This window comes from Marmota flaviventris, chromosome 12 (assembly GCF_047511675.1).
Source record: "Marmota flaviventris isolate mMarFla1 chromosome 12, mMarFla1.hap1, whole genome shotgun sequence".
NCBI classification, from domain to species: Eukaryota; Metazoa; Chordata; class Mammalia; order Rodentia; family Sciuridae; genus Marmota; species Marmota flaviventris.
In genome coordinates, this window is record NC_092509.1 from 851,018 (window position 1) to 871,462 (window position 20,445).

Consider the following 20,445-nt stretch of genomic DNA (forward strand, 5'->3'; position numbering starts at 1 on the left):
CAAACTGAGAGGAAGCCATTGATGGAAAAGAAGGTCGATTCTAAAATGCCTTTACTATTTTGAGTTCCTGGCTACCTAGCAAACAGGGGCTGACAATCTGACTTTAATAGCTCCAGCTCTGAGTGTCTTAAAGACATTTCTTTCCGACTAAGTAACCCAAATAACTTTAGCGACTTTTTAAAAATAAGAATTAATGATGCTAGAGGACCTCAGTTCTCACCCACAATGTGGGGCTCCACCCTCTGGGCCAGCTGAGGGCCCTGCAGTGGGATGTGCATCTGTAGGAGAAAGGATGAAGGAACAGCGTCCTCTTCGCCCCACAGACTTGTCTTTAAACACTCCTGTGATTGGCTGGAGAGGTGGCTTAGCAGCGGAGCATTCGCCCAGCTTCGCGCACACAGAGTCCTGCGGGGGTGACTGAGGCAGATGAGCTGACCTTTCAGCCCCAACACCAGGGAGGCTACTGTACCCAGACCCCCGTCCCCACAGGGTCCGCCCATGCTCTTGCTGGAACTGTCATTGAGCCAGCCACGGTTGCTGGAGCGCTCCTCCTGCGTGTCTTCCCCGCAGTGGGAGAGGAGGTGCGGAGATAAATGAACATTCTCTGGGGGAGGCCGAAAAGCCCAACTGGGGGCCTCATATGCATCCACCAGAGGCCCTTCCGTGGGAGTGTGCAACAGACCTCATGCCCTTGGAGCTGCAGCCCTGGAGGCTGCAGAAGGACTGGGGCTGGGGAGGGTGTAATAAATACCCTGAGGCTGGTGGAGCCCTGAATGGCCTCCTTCCCTGGGCCTGAGTCACAGCCAGCCTAGGTCTTCTCACTCCTAGGAGCCAGAAGGAGGGAAAGAGAGACAGCTTCAGGGCCAGAGGAGGGGGTGCCAGCCAGGGACAAAGACAGAGACAGGAGAAACAAAGGAAGAAAAATCCCCTCTTGTTATAACCTGTGGTTTAAAGAGAAATGTGGCTTGCTCCCCCAGGAGGCCTCGAGTTCAACCCTGAGTCCACCTGATGCAAGGCCAGGCCCTTCTCCTTTGCACACTAAACCTCAAGCCCAGGTGTGACACGGTGTCCTGGGCATTCTCCTAGGCCAGAAGCTCCCCAGGCCCATGTGCAGAATCAGTTGGAGTCAGAGGCAATCATCTCCCACTGGACTTGAGAGCATTTTTTTTTCAGGACTTAAATAATTGCATTGCATCCTCAGTTCTGGTTCTCTTCTAAAGCCAGCCCCAAATAACGTTTGGCAGGCTAACGGTGGTCTGGCTTTCCCCACCCCCTCTGCCCTGTGGGGTTTTCTCAGAATATTTTCCTCAATGTCTGGGTAGCTGGCTTTTAAACAAGTTTATTTTTTTTAGCTCAGGTCTCAAATTTTATTAAATTTAAATTTTATTCCATTTCAGGCTATAAAATCTCCAAAAGTGGCTTTGAAAGTGAATAGGTTTTGGCATGCTGGAAATAGGTTACCTCCAATGCAAATAAATGAGTCTAGCTTCCGAGGAGAACAAGGCTCTAAGGGTTGGGAAAATGCGTGGAGTGGTTAGAGACCAATTTAAAAGTACATATATTTTAAATGAAACATTCTGTGGACATATGGAACCAATAGTTCTGCCAAGAGCTCAATTCTAGGGATTAAGTCTTAAGAATTAAACTTCAGTCTTTACTACCCAAGGTGATTTTACGCCGACAAATGGAAACTCCTTTTTTGTTTTCTAGTCTAAGGGGAATCTTTATACATTTTTAAATTATTTGGCATTTTGAATTAATTTTCTTAGAATGAAATGAGATTCTTAAATTGGGATCTTTATTTTTTATGTATCACCAATAAATTTCTAAAAATATAATTTACACCTATTTTTTTCTAATCCTGTTCATGATTTCTCTATTTTCTTGATTATATGAATTTTTATAACTGATACTAACTTGATAATCTGTACCATTTCCTGGTTTATAAACACTTATTGATTTTTGCTTCTTTTTATTTATAGTTGGCCTCCAGTAACTAAGGGAAAGACCCCTTTCTGTCTGCTCCTCCCAGCCTTGCTCCAGCCTCTCAGCTTCCCAGACCCTCATGCAGTTGGTTGTAAATTCTTCCAGAATTTTTTATTATTTTTCAAGACAAAAAAAAAAAAAAAAAAAAACTTTAGAAAATACTTTAAAAAGAAAAATGTGGAGGGAGGAAGAAGCAACGCATTTTTTTTTTCAAAATTAGGCTTTTTTAAATGTTTTTTTTTTTTAACATTTGTCCATATTTAATGTGGGCCAGCCACTGATACTTCATCTAAATAACAGTTTCTTTGCTGAGTTCAGGTGACCAAGGAATAGCCACACCCTCAGAACAAAACAAAACACACACATACCAAAAAAAAAAGAAGAAAAAAAGAAAAGAAAAAAACAACACAGAATCATCTTTAACATAACTTTTTATATGATGTTTCAGATCCCCTTAACTTTGCAAACAAGATTCTGTTTTCAGTTGAAATTTAATTTTTTTTTTTTTTTTGTATTTGAAGAGAGTGTGACTATTGAACTTGAAACCTTTTATTCTAAGCATTTTGGTGGTTTCTGGTGAGGTTAAGTGGGTGAGAGGGTGAAGGGAAAGTGGAGGATTCTTTCCTATCATAATATGAAGTTTCCCCCACAGTCTGCTCTCAGATGCCAGACTTCAAGTTTTTCTTACAGTGGTATACTTTGATTATTCTTACTTCCCCTTTACCCATAAGTTTTAACAGCATTTTATCAAACTGAACTTATTAAGAAAAATTTTAAAAATATAGTTATAGTTCACTTCACCAGTCTTTACTTATTACTTATGGTTTCACTCACCTGCTATGCCTGTTTTTGATGTCTGAAAAAGAGACATATTATTTTCCATATTTTACCCAGTTTCCTGCATGTTTATACTGGAATGAAAATCAGTTCTGGAAATACTCCACTTTGATTGAATGCTATAATCAAGAAAATAAATTTTAAATATGCTAAATATATATCCAGAATTTCTCAAGTAGCTATGCCTAAAACAAAGAGAATTTCCTGAAAAGAGAAACCATGGTCAGCTTCAAGAAAGCAAGAATAGAACCCAAGTATTTATCACTAATGATAGATTATAGATGATAAATACAGAATAACCTCATGATTTAAAGAAAAACTAGTATTCAACATTGTACTCTAAACTGAAGCAGACTGACCTTTAATAATAAATAAAAATAGATTTTCATAAATGATAAAATTCTAAAAAGCTGTTTTCTGTTCCTCATTTCAAAGAGAGTTACTCAATATAGAAGAAAAATAAAACAAGGGGAGCAGAGTTTGTGTATAGAAACAGTGCCTCTAACTACAGAGTTGAAGAAAGTTATGCTGATTCTGCAGTAGACCTTGAAAATAGTTTTGTTAGCATACCCCAGTCCTATCTTTAAAATGATGGTTTAATAGAAATATTAGCTAGTGAGTAGTGAAGTGATTGAATGTAGCAAAAGTTAGAAGATTCTAGTGATCTATTTTCCTCAACACACATAAAAAATTGAATATTAGAAAATACAGAAAAAATAAAGTGATGAAAAAGAAAGTAAAAACCCACTAAACACAAATAAAGGAACATCAAGTTCTGCATATGAAACACAGTAAAATGTGCATTTTTTATAACATTTTATGGGATAGAAGAAAATAGTATTGATTGTTCTTGATGGGAAGAACATCCCTCCATGAGCAGCATTCATGTCTTGATATTGGATGTCAGAAAGGCTAATAAATTAGAGAAATAAGCTATTCTTCTGGTGTGTGTTTTGTGATGAAAATTATTTTGAAGTTAAATTTGTGAAAATGCTTATTTTAACCTTCATAAATTTTCTGTAGACAAAAAATGCAATACATAATTATTTTTAAAAGAGAATAACTAACTGATGAAGCATGGACACAGGAACTTGTAACTATTAAATAATAGAGTGGGGTGTAGTGGTCTGTACAAATGCTGATATTCAGAAATAATAAAGTGTCCAATGTTGATTAGGCAGGAAATCATAGAACACATACCATTATGATTGTATAAATGATAATCAATTAAACACTAAAGCCTTTTACTATTTGAGTCATTAGGCCTGAAGAGAAAGAAGTGGCCCCATAAGCTAAATTGGTTTTCCTCCCTCTCTCATTGCAATTGGAAAAAATAATGGGAACACCTAATACATTGTGAAGGTTCTTCTATGTATATATTTCGAAATTATGGTCAATATCATACAACTAGTAGTAGGTATGGCTAAATTTAGTTTCCTTTTAGAACTTTACATAGTTGCAGATATAGTGGAGGCTGCTGATTTGAGTATAAATTTTGGAAACTACTGTTTTATATAGTCCTGGGAATTGAATCCAGGAGTGCTTTATCATTTATCTATATTCACAATTCTTTGATTATTTTATTTTGATATCTGGTCCCAGTTACCAAGGCTGGCCTTGAAGTTGTGATACTTCTGCCTCAGACTCTATGATTTTTGAGGTTACAGGTATGTACCACCACATCAGGCCTGGATACTACCTTTTAATTTTTTACGTAAATCTAATAATCAAAACTATTTTAAATATCCCTGCCTTTTCTTTTATATAAAATATTCAATACTACCTTTCCAAATTGGTTTTCACCATCACTTTCTTTCTTTCAGAAGGCCAGTCTTCATGTTGTGTAGTTATACATTTTTTGACCATCAAAAGATATACTCAATAGATTTTATTCTGAGTTAGAAAGTCAATTTTATATATGTTTTAGAAAAACAAATTGCCATAATTTTTTTTTTGGTCATGCTCTTAATAGAAATATTTTCTTCTTAGTCATCATCACACGAAAATAGGAGGAAATTTAGAAAAGTCAAAAGATGAGATCCAAGAGTTGGCTAGTTGATGCAACCAGATGTTTATGATTTTATTGTTTTCTTTTAAATTTCTTATTCTGAGTGCTCTGATGGCTTTTCCTATGATATTTAATAATCAGCTCCATTTAAAAGCACTATTTTATGTGAAAAGTGGATACTAAGGGAAATAAATATCTGGAACAAATTAATATTACTCAGTGTTTCTCATAATTATATACAGCTTCCTCCTATCATACTGGGATTGCAATACATAGAGCTTTCAATGACTTCCATTCCTCACTATATTTCACTAATCAGCACATGCAGAAATAATTTCTCAACAAATTTATATTAAATAAGTAGCAATTTAGAGAAAATTAGTTATAATTCACACCTGTGAAATTAAAAATATATATGTGGCATTTTGCCAAAGAATACTTGGCATATTCAAATAATAAAATAAATAACTGTTGCTTTTGTTTATGTGATAGGGCAGTTTATTGTCATGTTGTTTCAAAAAAAACATTGACAGTTTTCTTATGAAAAAAATAGTTGTTATTGTTTAACATGGATTTTACTTGATTTTTTTTTATTTTTATTTTTTCCCATTTATCTTGAACACTGAGAAGGTATTTGCTGTGGTCAAACACAGTGAGATACTGATCAATCAATTGTATTTTCAAGTAATGTTGTAAAATGCATCTGCAAAACATTTGCAATTGTTTTCATTTTATATAATAACATCATGCACACTCAGCACGAGAAGAGGTTGCTCATTAATTTTGGTATCAATACTGGGTTAGGTACATTGAAAAGATATTGAGAAAATTACATCTATAATGGTGGAATCCCCCAATTCTTTGTTTTCATTTTTCCTGTGGTGCTTCTGCTATTGATATTAGTATGTTAACTTTAATTTGAATTGTCCATACAGTTTCTTAAAACATAAGACACTCAGAATTGAGGAAATCACATATAGCATATTTATTTCATAAACTGATATAAGATTCAATGAAAAACTTCAGCATTATTAATGTACACTTTATCAAAATTCCATTAAGTCACAATGTGAGAAACAGTATTAAAATTTTATATAAAGGTTTTTTAACAATGAGCTATAGGCACCCTAAGCAAGTATGTAGTTCCAATTATTCATTTACTGAACTTCATTCATTCATAATATAATAGTTGATAAAAACCACACATCAGAGAGTCTGTTTTTGAAAAAAATTGTTTGGTGAATTACTAACAATGCAGCATGTAATTTTTATTTATTATTGGTTCATCATACCCACATCTTACCCACATAATAAGATTGTCATAATACTCAATAAGTTGTAGCTAAAAACATGAAAAACCGCATATCATATTGTACAGGTTATATAAATGCTCTTATTATTTCTTCATCTTTTTCACAAATATTTATCAGAAATTTACTATATGCTAATTAGAAATAAGTTCATCCTAATTATTTCAGATATTTAAAAAAAAAAAACTGCAAGACCTCATTTGAAAAGAGCAAAATAGATTTCAGAAGTAAGTACTGTTTCTATGCAAATATATTTGGGATGCATCAGAGAGTGAATATGAAAAAAACATACTATTGATCATGTTATATAAATGAAGTGAAATATCATACCAAAAGGTTAAAAAAAAATAACTTTTGGGGAAAAAAGCAAAAGAGTGCACTAGTATTTGAAATAAGTTAATACATTTTTTTACTATAATTTGTTGTTTCTGGATGTCATTTCACTCTTTACTTTAATTATCTATGCATTTTCTTAAGTACCCCTATAGGTGTTATTGGAAAATATTGGCATTCAGTCAGCAATGCCACCAATTTTCTGTTCTGCAATATTAAAGAACTATTTCAGATTTATTGCAATGAATAGTTTTGTTTAAAAGTAACAGTAGTTTTTCAATGTAGAAATTACTAAGATAAATTTGGGTGTTCTCAAAAAGTTTATAACAACTGTATTTGATGAACTTTGTGTCATAGTGTATAAGAAAAGTTGCTTCCCTACCCCAAACCAGACATCATTGTAATACCCTTGTGTAGTATCAACATATACAAGTTTAGATGAGGACTTTTGCATCTTTTCTCCTTTTACTTCCCACCATGGATTATTTTTTATAAGCAAATTTCTATGCTTGTTCAACCTCTCACACATCTCAGAATTCACTAGGAGGGATCCCTGACAATCTAGAAACAAACATATCTGAGATAGTGTATAGATTAATATATGAAGAAGTTCAAGAAAATATTGATCTGGCCATGAGATGGTGCGGTAACTATATAGAAAGCTAAAAATTTGAAATTAAAAGATAGATAATATTCCTGAGAATTTCTATGAATCATGTAGTCTGTGGAAGCAGATATTTTAAGTAGGTAGAGAAGTGTACATCATCACAAGCAGAAAAATCAAATACAAAAAAGTGCAATTTGCCTTATGCTAAAAAGACCCCTTCATTTATGTCCTACTTCTTTTAGCTCTCAGGTTACATATCTTTGGGCTCAAGGTATTCAACAAGAAGAAAGTGGATTTGTTTTATGCTAGATCAGTTAAGAACTTATATAATTAGAATGTAAAGATATTTTGATTGGGGATTCAGTTGTTTCAAGTATGACAGCTTGCCCAGGAAAACAATGCAGGAGATTTTGTCCTCCACTTGATCCAAATTGTATGGAAAAATTATTATCTTTTAAATTAAAAGTGGAACCCACAGGCAATCTACAATAGGTATTGAAAGGTCATGATGAGACAACAAACTGCAGTTGTTATTCTCGTACTTTTTTTTATCATTGATTGCTGTGGAATTTGATTTGAATGTTTGAAATATAAAACTATATTTAAAAACAAACAAAATATTCTTTTGTATTTTAAGGCTCAGAGCCTGAGGTCATAAAACACAGTATAATCACCTCATATTTTTCTAATGCAATTCCAAGACAAAGCAGTTGGGGCATATTTTTCATTAAAAAAAAATATTTATTTATTTATTTATTATTTATTATTTATTTTCCTATATCTATGTCCTTCCTATAACTCGTAATTTCACCATGAAAAAAAAAAAAAAACAGAAAATAAATTACAATGACATGATTATGCAAAATATATTCCACATTAAGTTTGATTAAAATGTGTAAAAGTATTAAGAGATGCTAGAGTATTATTTACTCAATAGTAGGTTTTACTGTTGCATAAAACATTTAATCAAGTGAAATACTGTGATATCTGTTTTTTAATGACACAATTCAATACATGAGTGTTAACATATACAGAAATATTCAATTATAAAGATATATTGCATACATAAATAGGTAAAAAATGCACTGTAAACTGGGCTTGATGGTCCATGCTTGTAATCCAAGCAAATTGGGAAGCTGAGTTTCAGAAGTTTAAATTCAGCCTCAGAAACTTAGTGTGGATTCACGCAACTTGGCAAGACCAGTATCAAAATTTGAAAAAGCAGAGAGAGGTCATAAGAATGTGTCACAGTGTTTAAAAATCCCCAAATTTAAACTGCAATACAAAAAAAAAAAAAGATTAAAATATTACAATTCAGTGTTACACATCAAAAAATAGATTTCTTATAATTGTTTTCTCTGGTATTCAAAAGTGGAAATAGTAATATTTGATTTAGAAATATATATATATATATATATATATATATATATATATATATATATATATATATATATGCTTTCAAAGATGAGGTTCTGCATTATACATGTATGATATTTATGACTGATATTTCTACCAAATAACTTGATAATGCTTAATAAATTTAATCAAAAGTTAAAGACAGGTACTTATATTCTATATTTAAATGAGTTGTGTCTTTTACTGATCCTCATATACATCAAGGTGTAATGTATACATAATGACTTCACTATACTCTCACATTTGTCAAGGTGTTGATTATAAATGTTTCATTGTAATATAAGGCATACATTTTGGACAAAATCTGTTCAATGTTCACTACTGGTATGATTTTTCAGATGTTCAATGAATTTAAAATTTGAATAAGTTTTGGAAATATTATTTAACTTTTTAGGGTTTCTGGGCACAATGTATTCTCCAAAAATCACTAGTGTTTAAGAAACATGTGGCTATGAAATGTTTTTTTTTTTTTTTTTTTTTTTTTTTTTTTTTTTTCCCATTTGTATTCTCTCTAAACAGTATGTATTCACAGGTGCTGAGTATTGGTGAATAAATTTTGAAGGCATTGTCACATTGTCAATTTTCACATTTCAAAACTTTCTCTTAACTATGCTTATTGTGGTGAGGATTAAAATTTGACCCTTTCTTAGAGGAATTGTTCAATGATTTCATTTATAAAGCTTCTCTCCAGTGTGTTTTCTATGATGTCTAGTAATATATGATATAGAATTTAAAATGTTTCTACATTCTTTACATTTATATGTTTTCTTTCCAGAATAAATAGCATGGTGGTGAAAAATAATTGATTTTTTATTAAAAGCTTTGCAGCATTGTTTCCATTTGTAGGGGTTCTTTTCTGTATAAATTCTGTTGTTAATAAGGTTTAGTTTCCCTTTAAAAGTAGTATCACTTTATTCACATTTCACATTCATCAGGGTGTATATTGTTTTATTTTTTATTAAAAGTTTTGCCACATTATTCACATTTGTAGGACTATTCTGCAGTGTAAGTTCTGCTGTGGTGGATAAGGCCTATTTTATTGGTAAAAGCTTTGTCACTTTCCTTACATTTGTAGGGCTTCTCTTGAGTGTGAATTCTTCTGTGGCAAATAAGGGTTGATATTTGAGTAAAGCACTGTCACATACTTTGCATTTGTGAGGCTTCTCTCCAGTGTGGGTTCTGCTGTGGCAAATGAGGTGTGATTTTTGACAGAAAGCTTAGCCACATTCTTTACATTTGTAGGGCTTCTCTCCAGTGTGAATTCTGCTGTGGCAAATAAGGGTTGATATTTGAGTAAAAACTTTGTCACATACTTTGAAATTGTGAGGCTTCTCTCCAATATGAGTTCTGCTGTGGCAAATAAGTTGTGACTTTTGACTGAAAGCTTTGCCACATTCTTTACATGTGTAGGAATTTTATCCAGTGTCAATTCTTCTTTGGTAAATAAGGTTTAAGTTTTTACTAAAAATTTTACCATATTCTTCACATTTGTAGGGCTTCTCTTCAGTGTGATTTCTGCTTTGCTTAATAAAGTTTGATTTTTCTTTATAAACTTTATCACATTCTTCCCATTGGTAGGGCATCTGTCCAGTGTGGGTTACTCTGTGGTTAATAAGACCATTTATTTTACTAAAAGCTTTGCCACATTGTTTATATTTGTAGGGCTTCTCTCCAGTATAAATTCTCTGGTGGTGAACAAGGCCTGATTTTTTATATGATTTCTGGTGTTCACTCTCACTTGTGGTTTTCCATATTTTCTTTTGTTGTAAATAGTCAAGATCACAACTTCTGTATTTCCCATTTATCACTTTGTGAAATATATGTTTTATGCCCTTCTCTGGTGAATATTCTTGGGTATCACGTGGAGTCATGGCTGAAATAAACAAACAAAAAAAAAGATGCCTTATAGACTGGGATAAATATATTTTGCATACGTAACATAAAATTAAGGTAAAATAAGTACATAAGGAGTGTAGCAGATTAGTAAGTCCAAAGTCATCATAAATCCAAAAACATATCACTTGAATAAAAATATACAGACAAAATTACCTTGAGAATATTACTCAAACTCTTGTAGGGACCACAGTATCCAAGAGGAGTAAATTATTAAGAAGAGTAATATAATAAAGAGAAGGAAAGTGTGTCACTTTTATCATCCACAGCTTTTTGTCCTCCATAAGATATAATTGTATATTTAGGAAATATCTATCAGCTACCTTCACTGTCAGTAAAATAAAAAGAAATGTCAAACATCTACAAACATTTGTGATTTTTTCAAAGGGTATCCAAAAACTGGTTTTTGTCTACCATGACAAAGAGTGATGAAAATATCTAGTAGATTTTGAGTGATAATTCCACAAATTTTCAACAAGGGTAAAGAGGCTATGGACTCACCAACAATAAAAAATTTAAAAAAAAAAGAGGCTATGGACTCTTAAAAAGAAATATGAACAAAAAATTTACTAAGAAATATACACATATATGTCTATAAAATTTTCCATAAAAACATTTTAAAAGACTATAAAAACCTTGTATAGCCTATGACCATAATACTTGGATGAAGTCAACACATGACAATCAAGTATACTAAATTGATTTTTACATTTTTAAATTGGTGTGATATGATGATTTCTTTCATTGACAAATACAACTTTGTTTATTTACTAAATATATCATGGTATTTTATACTGTATATATAAGGTAAAATGAGTAAATAGAATAAATTAACACAATCATTATTTCATATAATCATCAGTTTTTTCTTACAAGTATTGCATTCCTTCTACTAGTATTTATGAAGAACATAATACACTCACCATGTGGTAAAACAAAAATCTTGACCCTCTTATGCTCAATAAAATAAAAATATGGAGATTTTGACTATAATATAAACCCTACACAAAACACAGTACCTGGTGAGCAGAATTTTACTCACTAAATATTTGACTATCACATGTGAATCAAATGCTCCTGCAACTTAATTTATGCCTGCCACATTTCACTTAATGCAAAGTCCTGCATATATATCTTATAACACTTTAAGAGAGAAAATATTTTATAACTAAATAATAATAATATAATAAGTACAATATTTTTACACCTTTGATCATTGATACACAAATACATTGAGTCCCTAGCTTTAAAACTGAGAACTATGTTGCACTAAAAACAAAAGCAGAGGTATCTCTTCAATTTTCTGATTTAATTGTTCATGGAATCATATTTAGTACTGGCATTTCTGAAACTTTAGGTCATCCAACTTTTAATTTTTCATGTGTGGTGCTTGAGATTTGCCCTAAAAATTCTACATCAATGAATAACAACACAAGTCTTTTTAGAATTTTTCGAGTCATGCTATTTCTAAATATCTGTGACTTTCCTAAACATGAAGTACTTTTCCATGGCTTCCCAATTAACAAATGTTAAAAGGATGCAGCACTGTTCTTGCCTATTTTTATTTACTTAACAGATTTTATACTTTTTCCCCCAAAATGGACTACATAATCTACTGTTGGCTCCTTTAATGAACAAATAAAAAATAGTACAGCAAACATAAACAAAGAGAAGTATGGCTTAATCCAAGTGACAAAAAAAGAAAAAAAAAAACATTAAGAATTGAACATCAGGATACTGACAGTTATGAATTACTCAAAGAACACTAAATAACTATTTAAAGAATGTTTGAAGAGTGAAATTGAGACAAAAAGTATAAATATAAATAAGCACAAATTGTGTATGTGAATAATTATTTAAGAAAAAAAATGAGAGGGGCATTCCTAAGCAAGGCTGATCCAAAACATGTTTACTTTTGAATAATTTCTGAATATTTACATAAATGCTTTATGTGTTTTTATATGAGCATCATACGTTAACAGAAATTTTAAAAGTTATGTTTATCAAATAATTAGGTATGTCAGAATACTAGCAACAACTTGTGATTCAGTAAAAATCTCAAATTGGTTCACTTTCTATTTTAATATTTTATTATTCTCAAGCAATTACCCTTGCTCTAACACTGGGACATGAAATTTTATTTATTTATTTATTTAAATTTCAGCAACAATTTGGTAAACATTATTTTTTATTCATTCATTTTTTTCCCTTAGTATAGGGGATGGTAGTAAGCATCACCTTATCACTGTCATTATGTATATTGAAATGACAAAATGACACATTACTATGTCACCAAGCCTGTCATTAAACTTGCAATCCAGCATTATATGATACCTTCATTGCAAAAATTCTTGCAATGCAGCACAACACATGGCTTAACACATTTATTGTAATATTTTTATGCAATTAAATTTTTTGGTAAAATGATGTGGTTAATGATCAAGTCACTTAAAACTGTGTCCTGAGCCTGGTATATTCTCAGTAAATTTTAACTGAGTTTAGTGGGCAAAAATCAGTGTTTTAAAGGATATCAATAATACAATACAGGTACTCTGGTTTGGATAACTGCCCCATAATTGTCCATGTATGAAATGTTTGTTCCTAAGAGTTTTTTATTTAGTGGAAACTTTACAAGAATAAAGCATATTGGGAATTGTTTAGTTCATTGTAGAGTATGTACTTGAAAGGAATTGTTGACACCTAGTGCTTTTTATGCCATGTTCTCCTGCCATAATATGCTCAGTCATCTCAAACATAAAGCTGTAATACAAGCACTTATCAAGCAGAATCTTCAAGACTTTGATTAAAAATAAAATTTTGTATTTGTTAGTTGATTATCACTGTTATTTTTCATATTTAAAAAACAAACTGGCAAATTGGTGGCCAAAGTCATGAGCACATATCTTATGTGTCTTTGCAACTCATTCATCACAAATATTTATTTAAAGTAGTGGCTTTTAGTTTTGCTATGGATGATAATTACTTTCAAATATTTCAAAAACAGTGATGCCTGGATTCCTCTCCAAGGATATGGATTACATTGTTTATTGCATTTTTTTTTTTTTAAATTAAAGAGCCCTTCAGATGACTGTACACTTTAGAAGAGCCAGAAACCATTGGTTCACAGTTGAAAATCCATTAGCTCTGTGTGGTTTCTATTGTGCTGTGTGGATTTGTCCACTTCAGCCTTTAATGTGGGGGTTTATAGAGAACAGATTTGCCATGTTGAAAACAATAAAATAATGATCTTCTAATATCTTCAGGTGTTTAGTCAAACTGCTGGTAGAGGAAGTATTTTTTCCAGTAGATCTATCTTGTTCTCTTGCTTTCATATCAAGAAACTGTTTCATGAGAAAAAAAAAATGTCTGGGTTTAGTCTAGGTTAAAAATCATGAACACGAAAGGGAAAAAATAAATTAAGTTGCAGATATACTCTGTGTTATGCACATTTTTACTATTATTTTGAAGTGGTAAACCCTTTCTCCACAGAAAAGCCCTCTTCACCATGGCTGATTTTAGTACTGTCAGCAAAAGAGTCTCTGTGAAAGAGTTCAATGTAGATAAACTTCCTATTTTTCTGTCACTCTGTTTACTTGGCCACTGACCGAGAAGATACCAACACTCCAGGTGCTGGACACCCTCTCATTAGTTTTTCACAAATATATCCAGTATAGTACTTTGAGGAAATGTGTAAACAAGGACTCTGGCCTTGAGCTGAGCTTCACAGAGATGTCTACATTTTTAAGATAAGTTACAAATTGGCTCCATGGTAACAGCTTGCAAGGGGAGGAAAGAAAGGGGAGAAGAAGCTCTCCCCTTCCCAGGTGTTGTCCTTGAAGAGTTAACTTGCCCAGAACAGTGAAAAAAAAAGCTGATTTATGTGAACTTCTGCAGACTGTGAACTTCTGAGCCCCTCCCCTTATATGCTGGGTATAAAACGCTGAAACTCCCTGAACTTGGGGTTCAGGGGATTGATTAATTACAGCAAAAACTGTGCCTTCTGAACCTGGCTGCAGCTAAATAAAACTGTTTCCTGCTATCTTTGGTGCCTTGCCTCGTTTGTCCCTACAACACCATGAGTACAAAGGAATTCTAAAAAAGTATAAAAGGAGCAAAATACCCCCACTTCCTTGGCCCCCCTTCCCTGGGACCTCTTTTAAGAAGTCTATCTCTGTTCTATCATTTAAGTAAAACTTGCTTTTTACACTTTCCTCAGCATTTCAGGGGTTCAACCTTCAACATCTGAGAAATGGAACTTGGCCCTCAGCCACAGAGCAATATCCCCAGCCCTATAAATTTAGAGACTGGGTCTCACTGAGTTACTTAGTGCTTCACCATCGCTGAGGCTGGCTTTGAATTTGAGATCCTCTTGTCTCAGCCTCCTGAGCTGCTGAGATAACAGTGTCCCACCATGTTTGACTTCTAAATCCTTCTGTCTAAACTAGAATACTTTTTTATTTTTTATTTTGCAAAGGTCAACAATCTTTTATTGCACTTTCCAAGAGGCACGCGGTAGAGGGGAGTGCCAAGCTGCCCTGCTTACAGAGAAATTGTGAGCCCAGAGGTGGTTAGAGGGAGGGGGCCAACGGCAGCCTGCCCATTGGCGACAGGGTGGGAGATGGTAACCATGGCGATAGCCTTTGCCAAGGGCCAGAGCCAATGGGGGTATGCTGGGAGCTGTTTCAAAAATCTCCCGGGAACAGCAGCCTCCGCAGCGCATGGGGGAGGGGAGGGGAGGCCACAGTGCTGCAGGGACAGTCCTCCTCAACTTTGGTCGCGGGCAGGCCGGGTGCTCAATTGCAGCCCTTGGGCACCTTGAGGATGCTGGACTTGGCCACCTTCTTCACCTTCTTTCTCCCCGCTACTGCCGATGCCCTTGTCCTTGCCAGCAACCTTCTGGGTGTGCACTTGCTGGCTTCGGCACTTTTGGCAGGTCGGGGGTCCCCACGATGAGGCCCCCCCTGGCTTCTTAGGCTTGTGCGCAGCGGGCGCGAAGGAGGGTGCACCACTCGCTGTCCTCCAGCTTCTTGGGGTTGAGTTGAAGGAGCTGTTGGCGCCTGTGCCCTTGACCTGCAGCAGCCTGGCATTCTCCACCAGCGCACACTCAGCACTTGAGGTAGGTGGGCTGTTCTACTGGTGGAACCACACCACTTTCCTGGCTTCTGCATAGATGTTGCCAGCGTGCTCGCCCAGCCTGCGGACCATCTCCACCACCAGTTGGCTGGACTTGCCTGGCTGGTTCTTCTTGCCGCTGCTCCTACGCTTTGGGCGGACTGGGGGCTTGTCGCCATATGCCGCAGCCACCACTCACACTCGCTGCTCTCTTGGGCCCCTCTTCCAGCTTGGGCTAGGAGCGCAGAGCATCTCTTGGCAGAGCAACTGCAGCAGGGCTTGGGGCCAAGTGGCAGGGCTGGGGCATGGCGGGCCAAGCGAGATGGGGGTCCAGGGCGGGGGTCCAGGGAAGCTGGGGTCTCGGGGAGGGCTAGGGGGAACTCAGGCTTAAGCACGATGCTGCTGCCGCTGCTTTGAGACAGCTGTGCCATCTGGGCATCAGCGCTACATTCTGCTAAACCAGAATTCTTTGTTCAGAAGATTCTTATAGAGATCTTTCTCCTCCTGTAAAACAAATGGAAGACCCAGTGTTTATAAACATGAGGACTTTTTTTTTTTTAAAAGGGTTTGAGGGAAACAAACTTCTTGGTGCTTTTCCATGGAGAGCAGGTGGTGGGCAGTTAATAATACATTTGAGGTTAAGTTGTTCAGACAACACAAGCAGAATTTATGGATATGGATTATTTTTATTTCTTTTCCCTATTTCTGAAACTTTGTAGGTCCACTTATAAGTTTTTTCAAGTGAGACATCCTTAGGTTGAATTTCGATGATTCACAGATGTTATTATTTTTATAAGAATGTGTTTGAAAACATTTATTCTCTGTGTACCCAGTTTATGTAGGAAATTAGATCCATGATATCTCTTGGCTAGGAAGCCTGTATAAGGACTTTTTCCATCTGATACTGAGGACAGATTTCATAGAAAACTCAACCATATGAAGGTTACATACCTTTTTCCCCCAGGAGGACTTCAGCTTTGTTTATCCAAGTGTGATCCTAGATTCTGGAGCTTGTTTGAAATGCAGACTAGTGGTATATGTGAACCTATGGGAAGCACCAGACAAGATTTGTGACTCTCAGACTTGAGGGTATCACCAGGATTGCTGGACTAGTACAAAGTACTGATTCAGTAGTCTGGGTGGGAGCCTCAGAATTTTAATTTTAACAAATTATCACATGATGCTGATGCTGCTGGTACAGGGACCATACTTGGAGAACCATTATACTAGAGTGTCCTCATTGTACATTTTTCTCCTCTTTCCTGATTTCTTACTCCTTCAAATAGCTTTTTAAAAACAGATTATCATATCCTTTAACTTGATTAAAGGGGGGGGAAAGCATATTTTTTGTGATGACCACACCAAGATTGCTTTTCAGCATCTAATTTCAAAGCAAAAAATCTCTTTAAAGCTTGGTTTTAAGTCTTATCTATAGGTTTCTCTTTCTCTTTTTTTCTGTAAGTATTCTTTTTAATGTTTAAAAATTATTTTAATGTAGATAACATGTTCTTATGGTTCAAAAGTTAAAATGACACAGGCATGCCTGGGAAAATCCAATTTCCAACTCCGTTATTCCCCCCCTTCACCCTTCTTTCTTACATAACCTCCTTTAATTTATTTCCCATAGATGTCAATTGTTTCCTTTTATAGTAGGAAAAATGCCAGTGTACTATATTCTTTGTATATAAAATGTAGCATAGTATGTAAGTAATTCTGTCCCATGGCTTATTCTTTATATGCTCTTAAGATCTTTTCCAATTAGTATTTATTTAGAAAGAATATAATATTTATTTATAGAAAACACTTTAAAAAATACAGCTGTGTTTAAACAGTGTCTATTAAGTTCCATGTTTACTTAAACAGCCCCCCTGTTTGGTATTTGGGTTGTCTCTATGTTTATCACAGACCTTACTGTGGTGAAACAGCTTTTATACGTATCATTTTATACATGTGCAGGTCCATCTGTGGGATACATTCCTAGAAGTGGGATCTCTGCGCCATTGGCAGTGCATTTATAATTTTATTAAATACTTCCTTTCTTAAGTATTGCATGATTTTAAACTCCAACAAGTACAGTTGCTCCTTGTTATCCATGAAGGATTGATTTGAGGACATTTGTATTTTAGGGATTGGCTAGATTCACTTAGCATAATCTGCTCTAATGCCATCCATTTCTCTGCAAATGCCATGATGTTGTTTTTTTTTAGTGGTGAGTAATATTCCATTGTGTATAAATGCCACATTTTTTTATCCATTCATCTATTGTAGGGCATCTGGGTTGGTTCCACAGTCTAGCTATTGTGAATTGTGCTGCTATGAACATTGATGTTGCTGTATCCCTGTAGTATGCTCTTTTAAGGTCTTTTGGGTATAGTCTGAGAAGGGGAATAGTCAATCAAATGTTGGTTTCATTCCCAGCTTTCCAAGGAATCTCCATACTGCTTTCAAAATTGGCTGCACCAATTTGCAGTCCTACCAGCAATGTAAAAGTATACCATTTCCCCCCACATCCTCACCAGCACTTGTTCTTGTTTGACTTCATAATGGCTGCCATTCTTACTGGAGTGAGATGGTATCTTAGAGTGGTTTTAATTTGCATTTCTCTGATTGCTATAAATGGTGAGCATTTTTTTTTCGTGTATTTTTTGATTGATTGCATATCCTCCTCTGAGAAGTGCCTTTTCAGATCCTTGTCCCATTTGTTGATTGGGTTATTTGATTTCTTGTTGTTTATTTTTTTGTGTTCTTTGTTTCTTTGTACATTTTGGAGATTAGAGTTCTATCTTAAGTGTGAGGGATAAATATTTGTAGCAGGATGTAGGCTCCCTATTAACCTCTCTTATGTTTCTCTTGCTGAGAAAAAACTTTTTAGTTTGAATACGTCCCATTTGTTGATTCTTGATTTAAACTCTTGTGTTATAAGTGTCCTATTAAGGAATTTGGAGCTCGATCTCATGAGATGGAGATTAGGGCCAACTTTTTCTTCTAATAGATGCAGAGTTTCTGGTTTGATTCCTAGTTCCTTGATTCATTTTGAGTTAACTTTTATGCAAGGTGAGAGAAAGGGATTCAATTTCATTTTGTTGCATATGGATTTCCAGTTCTCCCAGCACCATTTGTTGAAAATGCTATCCTTCCTGCATTACATGTTTTCAGCACTTTTGTCTAATACAAGGTAGATGTAATACATCACCCTGATTACTAAACCAGACAAAGACACTTCAAAGAGAGAAAACTACAGACCGATATCTCTAATGAACATAGATGCAAAAATCATCAATAAAATTCAGGCAAAATGGATACAAAAACATATCAAAAAGATCTTGCATCATGATCAAGTAGGATTCATCCTTGGGATTCAAGGCTGGTTCAATATACATAAATCAATAAATGTTATTCACCACATCAATACACTTAAAGATAAGAACCATATGATCATCTCAATATATGCAGAAAAAGCATTCAACAAAGTACAGCATTCCTTTATGTTAAAAACACTACAAAAACTAGGGATAAGAGGAACATACATCAACATTGTAAAAGCTACCTATGATAAGCCTCAGGCTAGCATCATTCTAAACAGAAAAATTGAAGGCATTCCCTCTAAAATCTGGAAAAAAACAGGGATGCCCTCTCTCACCACTTCTATTCAACATAGTTCTCAAAACACAGGCTGGAGCAATTAGATGAAAGAAATTAAAGGCATAAAGATAGCAAAAGAAGAACTTAAATTAGCACTATTTTTGGATGACATGATCCTATACCTAGAAGATCCAAAAATGTTCTACCAAGAAACTCCTAGAGCTAGTAAATGAATTCAGCAAAGTGGCAGGATATAAAATCAACACACATAAATCAAAGGCATTCCTGTATATCAGTGAAAAATCCTCTGAAATGGAAATAAGTACAACCTACCCATTCACAATATCCACACACAAAAAAATAAAATACTTGGGAATCAACCTAACAAAAGTGGTGAAAAAACTATACAATAAAAACTACAGAACCCTAAATAAATAGAAGACCTTAGAAGATGGAAAAATATACCTTGTTCATGGATAGCAGAATTAATATCATTAAAAAGGCCATATTACCAAAAGTACTCTATAGGTTTAATGCAATGCCAATCAAAATCCCAATGACATTCCTCGAAGAAAGAGAAAAAGCAATCATGAAATTCATCTGGAAAAATAAAAGACCTAAAATAGCAAAAGCAATTCTAATCAGGAAGAGTGAAACTGGTGGTATAGTGATACCAGATTTTACTACAGAGCAATAGTAACAAAACCCGCATGGTATTGGTACCAAAACAAGAGGGTAGACCAATGGTACATAATAGAGGACACAAAGACATTGTGTTTTGCATGTTTATTTTGTAACCCATGACTTTGCAGAATTTGTTTGTTAGCTCTAATAGTCTTTTGATTGATATTTTTGGATATTTTAAGTATAAGATAATATTATCTATAAAGAGTATTGATTTGTCTTATTTTCCTATTTTTACCCCCTGTGATTTTCTTGACTAGTAACTCTGGCTAATATTTCTAGTACTATATTAATTAGAAGTTGTAAGAGTGGACATCTTTTTTTTTTGTAGATGTTAAAAGAAATATTTTGGTTTTCCTCTATTTATGTTTACTTGGGTCTGGGTTTTTAACATATATTAAATTTGATGTTGAGGTAAATTTCTTTTATACCTAGTTTCTTCAGTATTGTTTTATCATGAATTGGTGCTGAATTTTATCAAAGGCTTTCTATACATCTATGTAGATGACTAATGATTTTGTGTGTTTAATTGTATTTATGTAATAAATTACATTTTATTGATATCTCTATGGTAAACCATCCATTGCACATCTAGGATAAATAAAGTTAGTCATGAGACATAAGTTTTGTTGAATAAAATTTGCTAATATTTAAGAACTTAATAATAATGTTTAATA

At 34.3% G+C, this 20,445-nt stretch overlaps 1 protein-coding gene across 1 annotated transcript in view; it reads right to left on the bottom strand.

Annotated features, from left to right (window-relative positions):
- Positions 1-209: 209 nt before the first annotated feature.
- The window catches only part of LOC139707866 (zinc finger protein 420-like), a gene marked incomplete at its 5' end in the record, with an annotated part of 35,723 nt that continues 15,487 nt past the window's right edge, over positions 210-20,445 (bottom strand). The window contains 2 exon segments of the mRNA XM_071619777.1: positions 210-604; positions 9,972-10,210. Of these exon segments, the coding sequence (XP_071475878.1) occupies positions 210-604; positions 9,972-10,210 (634 nt within the window).